General features: G+C 29.1%; 3 protein-coding genes across 3 annotated transcripts in view; 1 reads left to right on the forward strand and 2 right to left on the reverse strand.

Annotated features, from left to right (window-relative positions):
* LOC113386069 (cilia- and flagella-associated protein 298) overlaps positions 1 to 19,242 on the forward strand; it is a 168,993-nt gene that overhangs the window by 69,695 nt on the left and 80,056 nt on the right. The window lies entirely within an intron of this gene.
* On the reverse strand, positions 7,717 to 9,024 carry LOC113384732 (protein tipE-like). Its single transcript, XM_026622495.1, has 2 exons — positions 8,258 to 9,024; positions 7,717 to 7,771 (listed from the first exon to the last, which is right to left on the reverse strand). Exons 1-2 carry the CDS (start codon positions 9,022 to 9,024, stop codon positions 7,717 to 7,719), a joined length of 822 nt encoding a protein of 273 aa, XP_026478280.1.
* Positions 10,248 to 11,594, reverse strand: LOC113386770. The gene has a single exon (XM_026624521.1). The coding sequence runs from the start codon at positions 11,589 to 11,591 to the stop codon at positions 10,248 to 10,250; it is 1,344 nt and encodes a 447-aa protein (XP_026480306.1). The 5' UTR covers positions 11,592 to 11,594.

Consider the following 19,242-nt stretch of genomic DNA (forward strand, 5'->3'; position numbering starts at 1 on the left):
AGATTTTTAAACGTCAATATAAATTAAACGTAAATATCATTAGCGGAGAAAAATTATTTCAAATTATATTGCAAAAATGAGGTTTAGTGTATTATTTCTTCAATGTTTTTATTAAATATATTTTAATAACTTCATTGTCAAATTTTCTAATTTTACACAATTTTTTTTCATTCACTCTTTTATTTACAATTCTAGTTAAGGACATTAAATAAATGTGTGGAATTTACAATTGTCGGCCGTAAAGGGACATTGTATAATAAAGTTGCATGTTGGGGAAAACAACTCAATACTACTTATAAAATAATTTCTATAAATAATGATTAAGTTATTTCAATTTTTCACAAATGAATCATTTTTATTGATATTTAATACAAATATGGAACAATTTTTTTTTGAATAATGCCCGAAAGGTGTTAAGTATGAATAATTTTGTTAATTTAAATTAATTCGGTTCAGTCCTCTTATTTGGTTTAACGAACAATATTATGTATTATATAAGTATGTATATTCTTTACTCATGTATCTTTGTTTATTAGTTTAAATTTATTATTGAAATAATATTTTATTACATTTTATTATTAGAATACTCAGAATATTTTCGACAACGATTGCGATTTTTTCTAAATCACCTCCTAGACTTCATAAGAAGCATGATTTATTATTTGCACATCAAAATTCTAGTCATTACTTTAGACTCATTATTTAGAAATTTATTTGTTAAAAATGGTTATGGGCACAGAAAAAATATCACTTACCTTGCGCTCTAAATCTAAAATTTCTCCGACACAAAATTAGTTCACAAACACAGATTTCAACTTACCATTCACTATTTTTTTTCTAAATATTAACTTCGGAACTTGGTTATCTCTAAACGCCCCCAAAAGCTCGCCGAAGTTCCTCTGACAAGTTGCTTACAACGTGGTATTCGTCGCACTGAACAACGGACGACCACGACGCGACCATGCCGTCGCGACGCCGCTTAGGCCCAACGGAGAGCTTTTAAATAACTGACGTGCGTATAAAGGGCACAGGAAATTTATCTAACATGCGTTTTCATATTTTTTAAACTTTATGTGAAGTCAATCTCGGGCGAACGTGTTCCCATATATAATTTCATATATTAGGTGTCAAATATCTCCCTTCCGCCTTTTTATATTATAAACCAATAGCAAAAAGCGAAAGGGAGATATTTGACAACCTAATATTACTCTTAATTCAAACTCATAACAGTATAAGGTTGTAAAAGCACAAGAAAATTATTGAATGAGCTACTATAGATACCTTGGGATCATTATATTTGTTTGATTCATTTTTAATGATTTTCATTAACTATCTCACGTTATGTATGCAGATAAGAGAAAGATCAGATTTATTTAATCGCATTCTTTACCATATTGAACCAAAGTAAATTTTCATGAGTTATAAATTTGACACAAATAAAAAAAATTTTTGTTTCACAAAATATATAAATTTTTATCTATAATAATTGTTTTATAGTCATTACGTTTGGTTTCAAAAAAACAAAAAACTTCGTCTAAATGTGACGGATATTTTTGAAGAGCCAGATAATTAGAAATAAAAGATAAATTTTATGAGTTACAATTTTGACAGTAAATGAAAGCCTTTACCGATGGTTTTGTTAACACAGGTTCACAAAAAAGGTGCTTGTATTGGATGTTTTTCAATGTATTTTTACCACTACCTAAAGTCAAAATTATAAATCAAACTACTCTTCGATGTAGTAATTCTTCTGCATGATTATTAATAAAATCTTATAATTTCTAACATTTTATGCCCCTTTCGCTTTAAATCAATTGTGCAAAAAATTGCAATTCTTTTTTATCTGTATTTAATTTTTTTGTAGAATACATCTATAATTTTCAATTGAATAAATGAGTTGATGATCGAATGTTTACATTAATTTTGGCACAATTTTTGTAATAAAAAATGTCTAATTATTTTCTAACGTTCAATTATGCGTTAAAATGCAGGCCTATTAATTTCAAAGAAACTACAAAACAGTTGTTCTTGATTTTTCGATGCTGTTTTTGAATTTCATAGTCCTAATGTAAATATCATGTTATTTTAAATTTGACTGTTGATTTTATTAATTAGACTATTATTAAATATGATGCATATCATTCACAAAGTAACACTAATGGCATTGCAAGCCTGCCTACTTGTTACTATTGGCATATGAAACTTATATTTTGTTAGTAATAATTATCTGAATCTAAAAAAATTTTTTTATATATTTTCTTAGAATGTATAAAGTTGCTTATTTTGCACTACTACTAAAATTAGTTAAATTTATTTAAATAATTCTGTTTCAGCTTAATTAAATAATTATAATGAAAAGATTCAAGTAAGAAGGCGTCCATTATCACGTGAGCGAGTTTTTAAGGATTTTTGTGATATTCAAAATTACCCCCCTCCCGCACCAAACATCACGTGTATTTTTAGTTGCGTGATAAAACTGCAATTTTTTTTGAATTTTTGAGTTTGAAATCAGTTAAAAAATAAATGCACGTGATATCTTACTATACCTCTCCCTCCCCCACGTGATATTCTGTGATTTTTTGTCAAACTCCGCATCCCTCTAAAAACCTCACGTGATTAATGGGCGCCCCCTAAATAATTAATTACAAGTGAAAATCTGAATAGAATTCAAGTAAACAATATACCAGCTTTTTGATAAGATATTAAAATTATAAATATAAGTAAAATGAATGTTTGAAAATTTTTCGAAACTAAGCTATAACTATTTTTTACGGTTTTGAATAGCTAAATATAATATTAATAAACTTACACAATTCTAAACATTGTGAAAGAAGCATTTGTAGGGTGTTTTGGATTCATTTATTTCTTTGTATAATATTGAAATTCAAGAAAAACAAATAATATAGTATTTCTTACATTTTTTTTCGTAATTCTCATTTACTAAATACGATAATCAATGACTTACTTTTCAGTTAATTTTGAAAACTCAACTAGTGTTTCGCAATGCTTTTTAACTAATCACTTATTAATCATATTCAATACTTCTAATTTTCATGATAAATATATCTAAGTAATATCTTGAATAAAGAGTTGTTGAATGACCTTTGAATTGTAGTATAACGTATGATATTTGCCGTCGTGGCGCCTCCGCATAAATGGTGAAATGTGGTTTATTCAATTAGAATAGTGGCCTGTCTAACACAATGCCCTTGAAAACCTATAGCTTTCATCTCAGCTTTCATCAATAATGTAGTGTTATCCAACATTCCATGTATACACTTATAAATTGTTCTATTTTATTATATTAATATTTTAAGATTCTTCAGAAAATTAATTCGAAGGCCCATCAATCAATTTGTTTACGGTTATTGACCTCACCTGTGTTGAGAAATCTGAAAATTTATTCATGAACAAGTTGTATTCTAAATTACAAAGTTTTGAGGTAACTTTAGGTAAAGATATCCGAGTTAGAATATTTAATAATTGGAGTTTCATACCATCAAGATATATAATAATGGTTGAAGAAGTGTTTCATTTAAATAAGCAGAAGTATAATAATATGATAAGTAAAAATTCTTTTTCAATTTAGATTCTTTTAATTAAGTTATATATTATTAGTGATATATTTACATTAATAGTATATTTTCCAATATTTAAGTAAATTTGAAGTCTTGAAATTATAATTAAAATATTTCAATCATTCTATGGTTCCAAATTCTAGTGGTGTTCGCAGTGTTTTTCGAGTTTTTTTGTTTAGTCAAATGTTATAATGAGTTCATAGGTTTTACCACTGTTATTGATTTTAAAATTTAATTTAAATGTGTCAATTATTATTATTAGTAATTATATTAGCAAATAATTGCATGCTAAAAACGGTATAGTTGATAAATAGATTTTATCTGTTTAGACAATTATATACAGTAAACTACGATCGTTTGTTTGCGTTTAAAAATCAATAATACTTTAACGTCTTCCATTATAATTGCAATATCGTAACTGCTAGAATTATTTGACATTATAAATGATTTATTTCAGTTTACAAAATTATTTTTTAAAAAGATTGAAACTAAATAAAGTCAGGGCAAGAGTATTGTATAACTATTGTTTGTTTTGTATTTTTTAAATTATTTTCTAGTTTATTGTTAGTTTTGAAAAATTGTTTAAATATTCAATACAATCGTCAGAACTTTTTAATAAATTTTCTTATGCAAATTATTAATGCAAATACACAATTGCAAAGTACAAGGCGTCTCCACCGTAACTTTTCGAATATATTTTTTTGTGATTCTGCGTACTATCCCAAGAAATTTTCTTAATAATATGAAGACATATAAAAATAAATGATTAAGACGTTATATGCTTTTTATCAAGGTGATGATATTGCCCGTATTAAGTAGATAATGTTTACTGCTGATACCATGGTAATGGATGGCTTTTATGCCATTAAAAGGGTTTGTATCGTATAACTCGTGGAAAATAAGATCATTTCAAGCGGAAAACATTTTGTTTAAGTGATTTTTTGTGTAAAAAATTTACATGTAATAAATTAAATTTGGTATGGGTGGCATTTTTCTTTAAGATAAATTTTATGAATCTCCTAATATGTGAAGATAATGGTCTTGATTAATAAAAATTGATTTAACAAGTTCTAGAATAATGTGCTAATTGCCTAAAGCTTTTAAAATAACTGATCGTAATTAATGTTATTAAAAATAAAAATAATTGTTTTTAAAAATAACTTTAATAGTATCGTTTTGGAATAATTATTTCACTGCAGTAAACGCTTTTATGTGATTTATAAATTATTCAGACACCTTCAGGAATATTAATTAGTTTCGTCGTGTAATGAAAGCTATATCAAGATTTAACTTGGCATGTATGGTAGCTATAACATATGAAGTATGTTTTGCCAAGGTCTTGTTTATCTAAAACTTTGTACGCAGTCTATTAAAATTTCAATGTTTTAATAATTAGATGGATATCAGAATCCATTTAGATTATGTTTCTACTTAACACTACAATACAGTTTTATTTCACGTATGACTTTATATAAGTTGAACAGTTAAGTTTTCTGAGATTTCTTTATTTTGTGTTAAATTATATTTTAAAATTAGATTCATATTGCAGTCATCTTGAATGTTACATTTTTTTAGTCTTACAGTTTTTTGTTTGTGTCAGGCTTATATTAAAGTTTTCTCCAAAACGGATGAATCAATTTCAAAAATTTCAAAACCATTTGATGCAACTTGATAAAAACTCTTTTCTGTTTCTCTTCTTATCTTCTCTGATAAAAGAAAAAAATCAATACAATCAATATATACAACAAATAAAACACCAAAAGTTTAGAAAAATCTATATATTTTTTATCGATTACAAATGCCTTTTTGATATACATATAAATTTGTAGAAGGCTTTATATGAAACTTGATTATAGATGAGGTGCAAAACTTTATGAGAAAATATCTATTTTTATTTGAAGGATACCAAGTTTATCATAACAGGAATAATGGTTGCCTAACTATAATATTTATATGAGGAAAAATTTTATTTAATTATAGCGATTTTAATAACAATCAACAAATGCTATTGATAAATCTGATATATGTATATATTTATTAGTTTCGTATTTAATGATCTTCTATTAACTATTGTCTTTGAAATGATAGATATTACTACAAAAAATTCTGAAGCGATATTTGATTAATTGCAATTTTTGTAAATAGTGCTTTTTAAATTTGACAAAATAGCAACAAATTAAACTATTCGAAATATCTAATTTAAACGAGGTTACGAATAAATAACTTCAGATTTTTATATTTACACTTTACAAATGAAAGGCAGTAGAACAATAATATAATTATTTTTATTATCATATTCCTAGGCAATGTTGGATTTATAGAATCTATAATATAATTGTGTAATTAGGAAAAAATATAATGAAGTATATGTGTGATTATGAAATTTTGCATAGATGATTCCAAATTGTGTTCGAATTTACTACTGTCTGATTACCTCAAAGCTTAAGCTAAAATTCCAGGATGGTTTTTCTTTACCGTTATATAGCTGTTGTTAACCTGGATAAGGAGAAAACAAAAATTTGATTTTAAATTCTTTAAGCTAATGAAACGTACTAAAGATATGTTGGCTTAATTAAAGCAGAAAACTTTTGTAGGCGTTTATAGTATTCTAACCATGGTATAACCACCTCATATAATTTATAATTTGAGTGTTGTTAACAAACAAACAAAAATCTATAAATGCTTACACATAAATCTCATCATTCAATATAATTTTAATTTTGTATTCATTTATATTTTATATGATTCAGCTGACTACAAAAGGCTAAAAATCTGCATTATTTTAACTAAGTTTACTAGCAGCTAATTTCAAGAATTACTGTTCCTTTGCAGAATATAAGTTTTTTCAATATCAGAGAACTTTAAAATTATAACAGATTCATCCTAGTAATTTTTATAATAATTTAATTCAAATAAATAAGTATATAACCCATACTTCCACCAAATCTGAATATTATTTTCTTAATATTAGATTGGATAGGTGACATTTTTTTATTGGTGTGCTAAATATAAAATTTATTTCTGAATAACTTAAAAATGACGTTTTTTATTTGTTTACCATGGTTAAAAACTTAAACCTAAAAAAGTATACTTCTTTACTAAATCATAAGTTTCTTTTGAAAAATATTAGAAGTTGATTAAATATATAAGTTTACTTTACATAGTATCTTGTTTTTCATCTTATATAATAAATTACAATTCGCAGCGTATTTCAATTGAATTTAAAATAATAGCATTTGAAAATAACGACAGTTTTGAAATGGACACATTTTTTGTAGTTTCATTAGCATTGAAGATGTTATAACATGTAACTAATATTTGGTATATTTTTCTAAACAGGTCACATTTTTAAAAACATTTTAGATAAGAAATTAATTAATTTCAATAAACAAATTATTTTATATTTAAATTTTTTGCACTAGTTATTCATATATTTTATAAAAAGGATGATTTAACATCGTATGTGCCCATTTCTAAAAAGTACGCACAGCCTCATTTTTTACATCAATTTTAGATAACTAATATAATCTTAAAATATTATAAATATAATATCTAATAATATAATAAATTAAAGTTTTAGAAAAAGGTGTATTGAGTTTTATCTATGTAATTATTATTGATAGATATAAAACTATTGTGCTTTTATAATGCAAAAATCATGCTCGTAAAATTAGATTTAAAGCTTTAAAAATAATTACTTTGTGAGTATTACTTATTATTTTCAATAGTTAGATAATATTAAATTTTTATGAACTTTTAAGCGGTGAAGCATAGATTGGAAATAGTAAATAATTTAAAAGCGATATGCTGATTTTGTTGTATTGCTTGTGTGGTTCTGTAGCTTATGTTAGTGTCAAAGTGTTAAAACTGTAATATTTTTCTGTGCTTCGATACTATTTCATACTTTTCCTTCAGAATGATTATGAATGTATTAATACAAATAATATATACTGATTCAAGTCAAAGATTATTCAACCATTTCAACGCAAAGCATTTTATATCTTACAAACTACAAGAAATTTGCACCATTATATTAAAGTTAGTTTTAAGACATTTCGGTTTTCTTTTAGCTGAACTTATTAAATACGTGTCAAATTCTTTATTTCATCCAAAGCATTTCCATCTCTTGATCGTGCTGTCAATCAAATTCTTCATCGAATTCATCTTCGTCGTCACTGCGGCATAATAGTTTACTGCAAAAATTGGTGCGTAATATCGATAAGATTATTAAAAAGATAAATTATAGTTAATTAATATTATTTTGCATTGCACAAATGAAACGACTCTAAACACCTGAGGATACAACACATTTGAGGATTCAAATCATAGGCAACTACAGAATTAAGTACTAAATGTTGAGAAGATCAGTTCTATGTGAAAAAATAGGTACAATCTTGAAATATTATGGTCACACTGTTCTCTATAAGATCTACTTTTGATATGTTCTAAGCATTCGAATACATGCAAAACATTAAATATTTGAAATATTAAAAATAATAGTAGAACTAATCTTCAAATTTAATTTGAGAAACATCCTGCATAAACAATACCGTGAATAGCATTCCTTAGTATGCAACTACAGGCAGACGTAAGTGTTAGAGCAATAAGCAAGCAATATCGATAGACATCCAGATGCGTTCTTCTACTCCGCATGCCATCGGGAATCTGGATGGACTTACTCTTCCTTTGGAGGAAACTTCTCTGCATAAACCCTGGTGCTGCGCTGGCAAGCACGATCGCAGCAGGCGCAATACCAGTAGCTAAGGACCCCGATAGATACAGCGAATAACACATTTGGTATTATAAGAGATAGCACGAGATGACGCAAGTTATCATCCCAGCTATACCTAGCTACGACCATTTCCGGATAAGTTCTACTGTAGTAGCATGGGAATGGTATACCGAGTTTGTCATAGCCATATGCTTTGGCAAATTCTGAACAATTCACGCGAGGAGGGTATCCACAGCCTTCAGTGTTTACTAGAAATCTTGTATCTCCAACGTCCCAAATTAAGCTGTCTACATCACCCGCAAAACTGGTCCATTTGGTGCGACTGTAGTTCACTAATATTTGATGACATCTCGTTGCAGCATTTGTGCAACCTTCTCTACAAGATGACCAACTGCAATTGCGCAATCCTTCTGCGTAAACATGATCTGTTGCCATACATGTAACAGGATCTGGATCGTAGTCTGCAACTATTGTTGAAATTGCTGGATCTACGACGAAGGGTATGAGGAAAAGGAAAGCAAACATTGATACTATGGCCGTAGTTCCTAGACAGAGAGATGTGTAAAATTTTGCTTTTTCAAGTAATGATGCTATAACTTCTTCTGTGAGAGGAGGCTTGATTCCTGGTTTAGGTTTATTCCCGTCTTCTTCGTTTTCGTCGCCGCTGCCCGCGGGATCTTTTCCGCTGAGCCGCTCCACGCTGCCTCCCCCCATGATGATTGTTGACTCGTCGGACTCAATGGCGAGGCCGTTGATGAAACGCTATGAAATCATGCGAATCCACACCAAGATTCAAATTCTACTTCTACTTCTTAATTACTTTAGTGAATCCTAGCAAAACTCTATATACAAAAGAGCTGCGATTGTTTAGCGATGAGCACAGCTTGTTGATGAATGAGATGCGTAAATGATGAATGCAATTGATAATATGATGTTTTATCACGCGCTCCCCCCGTTTCGTAATATAATTTATTTAGTTTGTCTGCTGTGCGTTAGAGATTCACCCGGCTTCAAATTACGCAGCGCTTGAGTTTTTTGCCATTCGATTATGTGTCGTCAACTACAGGAGATACTATTGGTCATAATAACTCAATTATTATTAAATTGTCTTTATAGTCAATTCCTGGTTGCAATATTCCAAGAAACTATAAATGAACAAAACTATTTCCAACTAATTAAAGCGTAACTTGTGCAATTTTATTATTAGGACTACTTAATATAGAGAAGGGGGAATCTAAGACTATAGAGAAGTTTAAAAATCTCAGTGCGGCAGTCTGAGATGTTACAAGCGCGTGCTAATATTCTGTGGTACAATATTTGCTATTAAGTTTTGGTCTTCTCGGGTGTTGTCCGATCAGCGTTGTTAATAATTATGTTGTATTATAAATTATATTGTCTGATGTTATTCATTCGATATGCAGGACTATTGTAGTGAAAACACACCCTGTTAGTGAACGGGACTGTCTTGCAGTAGGGGAACGCCTGTAATAAAAATAACATAGTTAATCTCAGTGAAATAACTTAAATTATATATATATATATATATATATATATATATATATATATAATTAGAATCAATGTTGATAATATTTCATGCGCTTAATAAGATTTTTTATCTATCATTATTTTGATTTACCCATATTATTTTTTTCATATTAGTATACAATATAAGTTTTATTTCGCAAATAGTTCAAATAATGCTTTATTGTGAGTCATATTACATTATATGATTCACAAAACATCATATTTGACTTCATTCATTGTTTGTTACCAATATCTATTAATTATTGATACTGTATGCATTTGCAAATACATATTGTCAGCTTTAATTGGATTGAATAAAGAAGTTAAATAGTCAATCACATTATTAGTCATTTATTCACAATTCATTATCTCATAAGTCTGGCTTATTATCAATTATCCTTACGTGACGGATCTCAGAGGGCCATAACACCGTCTTCCCCTCCTCCTCCATCAGCAAGATTATTTTGTGAACCTTTTTCTCCTGTTGCAACAATCAGTTCAGCCCCTGGACAACCCTTAAATCGCATTTTGGCATCATCGCCCACTACCACTGTCCGCTGGCATAAAATCAATGTTAAACAAGACACTACAAACAAAACTGATGGTAATACAGAAGCCACAACAAACTGCCTATAAGTTTTAGCTAAGTCGAATCTTGCTACGACCATAGATGTATCATGTTCTGCAAAGAAACATGGAAAACGTGCACGTGCATTATGATCTGTTCCATCTTTGCCAAATTCTTTCAGGAAACCATTGCATTCATCTTGTAATGTATTGACGCAACCTTCTAAATTAATCAAAAGTCTACTTTCATTGGCTATGATCAAATCGGCTTCCGGTGGTGCAATTTTGTGGACAGCTCTAGTGCTGAATATACTCAAATAACTCAAGTACGTGAAATTTGTTAAATCTGTCAAAATATTTTTTTCGAGGACGGAACCATTTATACAATCGACAGCTTCTATTCCATTTGTACCATTTGTAACCACATGACAGGACGCCATCAAAATATTATCTTCCGATTCGTTCCAAACTTCTTCGCCTGTGTCTACGTTTGAAGCTCGTTGGCACTGGGACAAGTATACCCGGTCTCCGCTCAACAGGATCATATTCTTGTTTCTTGTAGGTATATCAACACAACGTCTATCACAATTATAAGGTGTCCGAATTCGTTCACAAATACCGCGATTACAACTAAACAACCCATGCATATCGATGCACGTGATTTTTCCACGTCTTCCACTACACTTGAGAGGAGGGTCAGTTTCACTAAACACACACTCAAATGCATCAGTTATATTAATGCACACACCCATTGTGCAATTGAAGGTACCAGTGAGGTTTTTGCAGTCTTCTTTGACGCACTTGTGTTTTTTGGCGTTGTCTTGATCAATTCCATAACAAGTCTTGTTTGCTGCGTTCGTACAATTTCCGAATAGTAAATCAGTGCCGTTTCTGCGCAAGTTGACATATATTTGCATGCAGGAACCAGAAGTTTTGCTCAGGCACCATTCACCACAACTTCCCCAGTCGCAGTTGTCAGTTGTGATGGCTCGAGTTGTGGTGCACATCATTGGTACTTCTGATACGCCTGATTGGAAGGCGCGGGTAGATGGCATGTAGATTGCTACTGTCAGATATACCAAGGCAACGCTGCTCAATACGCACGTCATTTGACAGATGCATATCGTACCGCATATCCTTCCGTCTTGGGGAGGAATGATAAGATCCTCCACTGGGACGGGCTTAGGCATTTTTGGAACAAAAATCACACAACTTGAGCAAATCTATAATTTTATCTTTTTCTGCAACTTTTCAACATTATTCTAACATTTTATTAGCTTCAGTAGATACAATTGAGCATACCTCCAATTGCGAACGATGGATTGTCAGCGACCAAAAAAGTTGCATATGATTTGAATAACAAAATATTTTAATGCACTATAACTTTAATCCAAAACCTTGTATTTTACAATTGAATCATAAATCGCTTAACATCGGCTTGAGTATAATTTCATTTTTTACAGAAATTTTTCAACATTTTTATTATCTTATTCTTGTTAATAGAGATCGAGTTTCATATTGACAGTTACTTCCACGTAATATTAGTAATGATTTTTATTGCATAATATAACACTGCATTTTCACTATATTCTAGAACATAATCTTGATTTGATTTGTTAATACTACATATCACTAAAACACATATTGCTTGAATTTTTTGCACAGAACTTAAACCATATTTAACACTTTTAATCTAATACTGATATAGTGATGTAAATTCTAAAATTATATATATTTTATCTAACTTTTTTTTTTATTACATTTTTGAGCGAGCTTTTGGTATCGAATGCGCCATGACACATGCGCATTAATGCGTGCGCGTTTAGTTTGCGAATGTGGGTCAACTGGTTTTCACCCCTGACTCGCCGCAATTTTTACCCTGGGCTTTGAAATCGATAAGCTTTATATGCCATATGATATTTAATGAAAACTTGGATTTTGCAGATATGGGATAATTTATGCAGATCAATATATCGATTCATAATTTTTTATTAAATTATTGGCGAGTCGTTTCTTGTATGAAATCATATTTTTTATTAAGGCATATGTACGTATATCGAAAAATAAGGCAGGTCAAAGTTACTTATTCAAAACATTGAATTTATATATATATATATATATATATATATTTATATTTATATTTATATTTATAATATTTATACTTTCATTCATATACTACGCACGCAGATTATACTACTGCGTCAAGTTTGACCTAGAATTTATAGTCATTTCAATAAAAATATTTTTTTTATTATATTGTTATAAGTACATTGAATTAGAATATACTTATAATACAAATTTTATTCACTTCTATATAATATTCATATGTAATTTTATTTCACTAGTTAGTTACATACATTTGCGAACTCATTCAATTTCCCAAATAATATTTTTATTATTATTATCGCCAAATCATTATATGTGTATAAGGATTATGAGTATTATTTCTATATAATAATATTCCAATATGTATATATATATATATATATATATATATATATTGTCTTTTTTTAGTCGGTTGTAACTACAACTTCAATTTTGAATGACATGCATATCAACATAACCTTAACTTATATAACGTATCAATAAAATAAACTTTAAATTATAATTTATCACTTACAATTTTTATATGAATTATCATTTTAATTTTCGTATAAAAAATACTGTTCAGATATTTTTTATCTTTTTATGAATATTTTATATTACGTACCCTTTCGAGGCCACCTTTAAGTAGGTCTCTGCTTTTGGTCACATATTTGAGTCACTATTATTTCTTCCACGACACTAATTAATCCAAGCTTTTATCAGTTTTATGGTTGCGGTCACATCTAGTTGACTTTTGTTAATATTTTGGAAATAAACTTCGTCTGGACGTTTTTCACCGCAATACAACAATATGGCTGTGAACGAATGTTTTCGTTCAGACTCGTACGAAGTCGGACTTTATTTGTGCCCACATCTATGGAATGTGAGCGAAAGCTTAAAGTGATGCTTGAAAGCTCCGATATGGAAGCTCGAGGTTTGTGGATAATAAAAAAGGTGGGGTTGTTGCATTGTGGTTTATAAATGTGAACAAAATATGATAATTATCTTTACATAAGCATTTAATTTCTAAAAAATATTTCAATTTCTCATAAGGTTACTGCTACTACAAAAACAGTTGAAATTGATTTTTTTTTGGTTTGTCTATTTTTCAGACATTTTTCACTTTACTTTGAAGTACCTTATCACAATGCTAGTAAATGTATATATTTATGTTGAACAAATTCGCAATTTACAAAATTAATTACCAATATTATTTTTTGAAAATTTAGGGCTTAACGTGTTTTCAATTGAGATAATCAATTATCAGTTCTGCTAAATGTATCTATAAAATTTTATAAAAATTGGTCAATATGTTAAAGGAGTACAATCACTAACATCACGATACTAAAATTATGTATATATATATATATATATATATATATATATATATATATTTATTTATTCATGAACAAGTCGTAATCAATAATAGATATTATTTAATATATATATATATATATATATATATATATATATATATATATATACTAGCAAACCCGACGAACTCCGTTTCGCCACCAGATAAAGAAATTTGTTGTTCGTTTTATATTTAAATAGGAAAAATTTGCTTTCAACACAACAGTAATAAATTTATTTCGATTACGAAAATGAAGTGTTTTTTAGTTGAACTTCTCTAAGTAAATGGAAGTGAATCCGCAAATTATTCATTTCATTGAAGTGCTCTTTGGTAAACCACATTTTTTGTTTTTTGTGAACAGACAACGTATAACTGCCCATGTGAAAAACAATGATTTCCTAAATAATCTATTTGAAATTTATCCCACAAACACTAAGCGATTGGCCTGTTATTGCGATTTGTTAATTGTCATTGCAAACGCAAGGCGAACTGGAAATTGCAGTTGTTTTAAGTCGAACGGAAGACCAGTCGGAATCATTGGTATGTCACCAAATCGCCAAAAATTTTTTATTGAATGGTGAAATTCAGTGCGTGTACATAAATATTCTTTGCGGTAAGAATTGCTCGTTGACTTAACCAAGCATAATTCTGATAATTCTCACTAATGTCATTACTTGAATTTTTAATTACGGTGCGTGAAGTTCCAGCAATTTGCATTAAGGCACGATGCGATGCTGATTTTTACTAATTTTCTTAGCTGTAAACCTTGCGGAACCCGAGACCTTTCCAACGAATGCAAAATTGTCCAAATCGGTTCGTGCGTTCTGGAGTTATATCGTCAGGAAGGAAAACCCGACTTATTTTTATATATATGTAGATATATTTATATATATATATATATATATATATAATTTGTTTTTATATATAATTTATTTTATCGCAGGAATAAATTATTTCGAATCACTCCTTTTATGTCACCAAAAACGACGGAAATAATTATACAGGACAATACAACATTATTTTCATTCAATTATTTATGCATTGAATTAGTTATTCCTTGTGAGATGTAGAATACAGAATCGTCCTGAACAGTAACCTCGACAGAATCATAAAGAGCGCACAAGAGCCGCTCTATGACCGTAGTAAAAAACCCTAGTTAAATATTTACGTTCTACGTTCTATGTATATGATAGAGAGAAGCATGTGCACAAATCTCCAGCAAAGACCTTAAGAAAAATATGCGCTCTGAAAGGATACAAAATACGTCCTTAGATGTTTGCATTTATTTACATTTTACGTCTCGCAAAATTACGCGTATTTTTTATTTAAATTTCTAAAGTCACCATAATGCATGAACAGAGGTACTTGTATATGCACTCTCGCATAAGTTTGCGTTTCTGATAAATTACTTACTTAACATAAAATAATTTAAAGGCATTCCTTGACTAGATTTGCTTCTATTATCGACTATTCTTTTTTGCAAGCAAGTAGTTATATAAAAAAATTTTTTTTTCTATTCAAATCACAATTCTATTGGTTTCCGAGAGTCGGTCAGTAATGGGATGCAAATATTCTACAGGTATTAACTGAAACTTCAAAATATATGATAGTATTGGGCCTCACACAAAACTGAAAACTGACTGCTTTATAGCTAAACATTCATACATTTCTAAAATTTACTTTATAGTTTTGCTTGTAATCGCGTCATTTTATTTTTAGTGCAAGCCAAGAAATAGAAAGCTTTCAAAAGCTCTGCGGTATTTGTCCCTTATCAAAGAAGTGAATCTTGCAGACCTATTGAAACGTATTAAATATTCTTGACATTTTCCACTTGTCAAGATGCGAATTACGATATAAATTTTACTTGTAATGCAATATAACGATTTAATGCACTTTACTGTGAAATCAGTTTCTTTATCGGCACTAACATTGTTTAAGTGTAGATTTTAAACGCCATGTATAAAGTGAAAGATTTGCGGCAACAATAAAATAAAATGTTGCAACCTATGATTTGTTAATTTTTCGAAGAAGAAATTTGTTTTTACAAATAAATTCGACTTGGTATTTTTTTATTTTCTTAACGTTTCGAGTCATTGCAAATAGTTTCTTTAAAACAGGTGAAAAGCCAATCGATGTATATTGATAAGAACTAGCGTTTATCTATTTTGAGCGACGATCGGCCAAATCATTTATGTGGAATTAGCAAAAAAATGCAAAAGTTTTTGTCACCATCCTCCATCCCATAGGCTAAGATAATCGCCAAAAAATTTTTTGCATTCAAAATTTTGAAATGCATTTTAGCAATTGTGAAATAAATTTAAGTTACAAAAAATATTAGGGTATAAAATATTTCTCCCCAATTTAGAGTGGTATCACCCCATAAATGCTATCTCTACATGCACCGAAACCATTTATCCTATTTATAGCGATATTCACTTAAAGCAATAAAACTTCGTAATTGTCTCAAATTCGAATGAGTCCTTAAATTTTTTAATCCGTTTTTAGATTTTATTTACTGTTATTACCACTTTGTGCAATCGACCATCGAAATATCGTTTTGAAGGTTCAAATCTAGAGGTAGCTAATAATTTGATTTCTGTTTCGTGATAACAGCAATCGCGTAAAGAAATCTGCTGAAATTGTGTTTGAGGGGTGAGTAAGCCAATCGCCTAGTACAGGGCTGGGCGGATATTTTGGGCACAAATATTTTTAAAAATTATAACTTATTCAACAAAAACAAATTGCAGTAGTTATATACAGAATGAAAATAAGCATATTTGTTTACATATTTTCTACATTGACATTATTTAAAATCAAAGAAAATTGAAAAAATGTTCAAGACAAATTGAACACAGGTAAGCAAAAAGCGATAATAAAAATTGAATTTGTAAAACTTTGTAAAAAAACTTGATGATAAAAATAACTACCATAAGATAAAGTAATTTAAATTAATTTATGATAAATGAATAATACAATATATATAAACCAGTTATACTTTTTTTTTAAATCAAAGGGATGAAGATAAAACAGTTTTTATTTTTATTATTAATAAAAGTATAAACCAATTGTTATAAATTCGAATTAAGCGATATGGTGCAAAGACACCTTTTAAAAAATAATTATTAAAAAGTTATTGAAATTAGTTTCTGTAACAGATTTTATAAATTATTGAACAAATAACCTTATAGATTTTTGTTGTGTAATATATTTCCTGGAATCATATAGTATGATATTTATTATAAAAATTAGAATAAATTTAATAGTATTTAACTTGAATAAGTGCTATAGTATTCAACAAAATTTATATTTATTCATAAGTTTTTTTTCTACAATATGCTTTAGTAATTCTGCAACAAATTCATATCAATGTTGAAAAAAGTATTTAATATAAGCTTGGAATAAAATTGAATTAAATTCTCTGATTTTTTCTGTTTTACAAATTTTTATTTTATTTTTCTACTGTCTAGTCAACTTCGCCGCATCACTCCCCATTCAACAGTTTTTTTTTTTTGGCATTTTGATTTCTTGAGAGCGCATATTATTGAATTTATGCACGTGTATCACCACTTGAGTAATACTTTAGTAAATAGTTTTACTAAATTAATAGCTGACATTTTCAAGAAATTGAAGTTAGCTTGAATATACCAGAACAAAATAAATTTGATTTAATTTATTTTTAATAAATAAATTAACTAGTCTTAATAGATAGTGAATACTCGAATGTTAAAAAAACATTAAAATGTGACTTCTATATCTATGGGATATGCTTGAACTAGATTGAACTTATTGAACTTTAATTTTTTATCAGTACTTGAGATTTCTAATGTTTTTAACTAAAATGCTCAGTTGCTTATTTTTAATGGCTCAATGTGGCAATTTAAAGTTTTCAAATTTCTTGCATTTATTTTAAGAACGAAATTTCAAACACAAATACATTGAGTACTATTAAAAATGTATAATGCATGAATGTATTGGACTCGTAATTAGTTTTGAGAGAAATTAATTAAAATCTCATGCATAAGTCATTTGTTAAATATAAGTTATTATAAAACACTAGCAAACCGGGCGAACTCCGTTTCAACACCAGATGAAGTAAATTTGCACAATACACGTGATTAATTTGATGGTTTCCAATTGAAATGCTAGGAAACGAATAACTGATTTTTTTTTTACTTTTTTGCACAATTTTACAGTGAACATGAAATTAACTGAGTCACATGAAATTAACTGAGCAGAGAACAGTGAGTAGCAGTCAAACAAAAAATTAATTTGTAGTACATGCTAAGTATCACTGATGACGCTGTATGTGAAACAAGTAAAAGTATTTTCCGCTTTTCTGTTGAAATCTTTCTCCAATTTTCTTTGCTATAAACCTCACGGACTCTGAGACATTTCCAACGAATGTAAAATCGTCGAAATCGGTTCGTGCGTTCTGGAGTTATATCGTCAGGAAGGAAACCCCGACTTATTTTTATATAATGGATAATACTTAGGGGCTAATTTTCCGGTAAAATAGACCGTAAGCGTTGTTTTGGCAACGCTACGTTACTCTCCTCTCTTTATATAACATGATAATAAAAAACTGTCATAATGCTATGTACTTGCTTGCAGTCAAGCGTTTCAAATATAAAACCTAATTCAGAGAACGCAGAAGCGTCAAAAAAAAGTTACCATAACTGCATCTTCCCAATGTGCATTTATAATACATACGTGAAGTTGGTTTAAGTACATAACATTTTGACTATTATTCTACCATCTGCCATAATAACGCTATGTTATGGTCTATTTTAGCAGAGAACCAGGGGCCAACCCTTAATTGAGAAATTCTTTTTATAAAAGTTTCGCGTATATGATTTTTTATATTAGTGTGCATGTTGCATATTAGTTTCATCAATGTAATAAAACTTATATATTCTAAAATAGATTATGAATTTATGTTGATTTTTTTTATTAAATTTATTAGAATCGTTGTCGGTATCGTAGCCGTCCGCGGTTTACAAGTCGAGTGAGCGCTTTGGGTCGCTTTATCGACCGGCTACGCGCAAATTATAGTCCGTTGCAGGCGTCGGCCAGGCGTCGCGACGCCTACACTAACCCGACAATAACCAATGCAGATGACTTTTCGACATTGATATCGATAGTTCTGTTATTAAAAATATCGATCCTGAAATATTTAAGGGTAGTAGTTGTAAAGATCAAGTAATGTAAATGAAAAATCATTAACATTTTTTTTAATATTTTTAATCATTAAAATGGTATACAGAACTAGATGCTCAATATAAAAGATAAACTAGTGGGTGTATGGCATCGTGCCTTAAGGCAAACTGCTGGAACTTCCCGTATCGTAACAAAATGTTCGAGAAATACTGAGATATAATAGATTATTATAAATATTGTAACAT

The sequence above is a fragment of the Ctenocephalides felis genome, unplaced genomic scaffold, assembly GCF_003426905.1.
Source record: "Ctenocephalides felis isolate EL2017-DRISC unplaced genomic scaffold, ASM342690v1 CF-g0.4_SCAFFOLD_03571, whole genome shotgun sequence".
Taxonomy (NCBI): domain Eukaryota; kingdom Metazoa; phylum Arthropoda; class Insecta; order Siphonaptera; family Pulicidae; genus Ctenocephalides; species Ctenocephalides felis.